General features: G+C 47.9%; 1 protein-coding gene across 1 annotated transcript; it reads left to right on the top strand.

The window, feature by feature from the left end:
* Window positions 1–1,297: 1,297 nt before the first annotated feature.
* Window positions 1,298–2,101, top strand: bhlhe22 (basic helix-loop-helix family, member e22; the record flags this gene model as incomplete). The annotated part of the gene is made up of 1 exon (XM_083684715.1): window positions 1,298–2,101. The coding sequence occupies one exon, from the start codon at window positions 1,298–1,300 to the stop codon at window positions 2,099–2,101; it is 804 nt and encodes a 267-aa protein (XP_083540841.1).
* Window positions 2,102–2,319: the final 218 nt, after the last annotated feature.

The following is a 2,319-nucleotide window of genomic DNA, read 5'->3' as shown; positions in this document are numbered from 1 at the left end:
AATAAACTTAAATGAAAGCAAAATAAAATTAAAGCTGAATGTATTATGATAACATGTTTCAGTTTTAGTTAAAGGTAAATACAATCTATTTCTGTGGGCATGGCAAGAATACGTTGGGTATGCCTAGGTAGTGTTACTAATAAACTGTAGAATTACTGAGACACACCGCATGCGATTCCGCCAGTAGGACCTGCAGCAACTTTGCTTGTCAACGATTATCAAAGACTCACCTCAAAAGGTTTTTAATGGAACCAGTGAAATGATAACCTTACTCTGTGGGTCTGCTGTTCTCGAGACACAGTTTAAGCCCGATATAAATCAGAGTTAAACTCTAATCAACTTTGAAGCAACCATAACAAATGGTCTAAATGCCAGAATTAAAACAAGTAGGCTAAATGTGACTATTTTCGAGTGTTATATCATATTGCAATGCAGATTCAGGGCTTTTAATGAAGATAGAGAAGAAAGCAAGCCGTAGAGAAAAGTGCACACTTGAGGATTTAGATTGTCTCGAGTGTCTCTGTAGGCTAGTCAATAAAGAGTTCTATTATCCCCCTGACGTATCCATCATTCTAAAAACGGAGGTGCATTTAGATTGCTCACTGGCGGGTGAATGTCGCCACACATGTCACTTTTTAAAAGGCAGTGGCTGGGTTCTAATAGGACCCAGCGCCTCGCAAACATATGTACTCAAGCGTGTATACAGATGGTTGCTCGAATAATAGACCTACGCGTCCTTTATAAAGCTGTAAGCAGCCTCTCTGATCACAACGCAGTGCGCGTGGAGCGAGACGGAGAGGGACAGAGAGAAAGCGCACGCGAGATTGTTTGTCACCGTTTAAATCCCATTAATTAAAACGTTAACCTGATTGGGTAAAGAGAGAGAGAGAGCGAGAGAGAGAGAGAGAGAGAGAGAGGGAGAGAGAGGGAGAGGGAGAGGGGGGGGAGAAAGAGAGCTCTGTCCCAATAGGCGAATCCTCTTCATATTAATAACCCGCCTCGAGATAATGATGTAAAAGACTCCCGCGTCTTGCGCGTGATGCTGATCACTGTCGAGATCTGGTGAAGGTGAATCAGAGCGAGATAAGCAGCGCCAGCGCAGAGTGCAGAGCAGCACTTGAGAGGGAGAGCCACGGCGTCTCCACACCTCAATTGACAAGTCGAGCAAGCTATCAAGACTAAGTCACTCACTGACGGCGCACAGGCAAGAAACTTACAAGAGACAACACCGGATAGTCTAAAAAAATAAATAAAAAAAAAAGAAACAGCCATACAATAAAGCGGACCCGGGAAGACTATGGACAGGAGAATGAACTTGAACGGACCCGGAGACATTTTTCACAAAACTCTCAGCGCCGTCTCCAACAAAAAGATGGAGTCCTTCAGGTCGGCGGTCGGTATTGATCTGCCTGCCAGAGACCGCCAATCTCCAATCAACTGTTTCGACCAGACCGACTCAGACCCGATTCAGCCCGGAGGACTGACAGGGGGTCGAGGGGGACCGCTGGGTCTGCCAACCGGATCTTTGTGTGTGAAATACGGGGAGAATGGCAACAGGACCTCGGCGGCGGAGAGCAGTGGTGGAGAGCAAAGCCAAGACGATGACAGTGACGGCAGGTGTGAGATGGTTCTCCTGGCTGACGGGAGGACGGTATCCGCGGGTAAACCCGAGGGAGGTAAGAAAAAAGAGCAGAAAACGCTCAGGCTAAACATCAACGCGCGGGAGAGACGGCGGATGCACGACCTGAACGACGCGCTGGACGAGCTGCGCGGGGTCATCCCTTACGCGCACAGCCCCTCGGTGCGGAAACTCTCCAAAATCGCCACTTTGCTGCTCGCCAAAAACTACATCCTCATGCAGGCACAGGCTCTGGAAGAGATGAGGAGGCTGGTGGCCTATCTCAACCAAGGCCAGGCCATCTCTGCTGCCTCCATACCGGCCACCACATCCCTCGCAGCTCCACCAGGCTTAGGTGCGTACGAGCCGCCGCCTGGGTACCCATTCCCCACCGGAGTGCCAGCGTCCTCCTGTCCCGACAAATGTGCCCTTTTCAACAATATCACCTCCAGCCTGTGTAAACATTGCCCTGACAAGCCTTAACTTCATCCCAACAGCGGCCGATAGAGAGACTCTATAGAGAAGCACATGAGAAAACAACAACAACACTTTTTAAACACAACGACTTTTGAGAGGAGAGATTGCAGTCAGTAGGCTATAGATTGAGAGAAGTATGCCGATGAATACTTTTATAACATTTACAAATGCATTCAAAGAAGCGCTTTTCGTTCAGACAATACTTGATTGTGTATATAAAGCAT

This window comes from Argentina silus (genome assembly GCF_951799395.1).
Source record: "Argentina silus genome assembly, chromosome: 1".
Taxonomy (NCBI): Eukaryota; Metazoa; Chordata; class Actinopteri; order Argentiniformes; family Argentinidae; genus Argentina; species Argentina silus.
The sequence above is the reverse complement of the archived record's forward strand: the minus strand, read 5'-3'. Positions and strand labels throughout refer to the sequence as shown.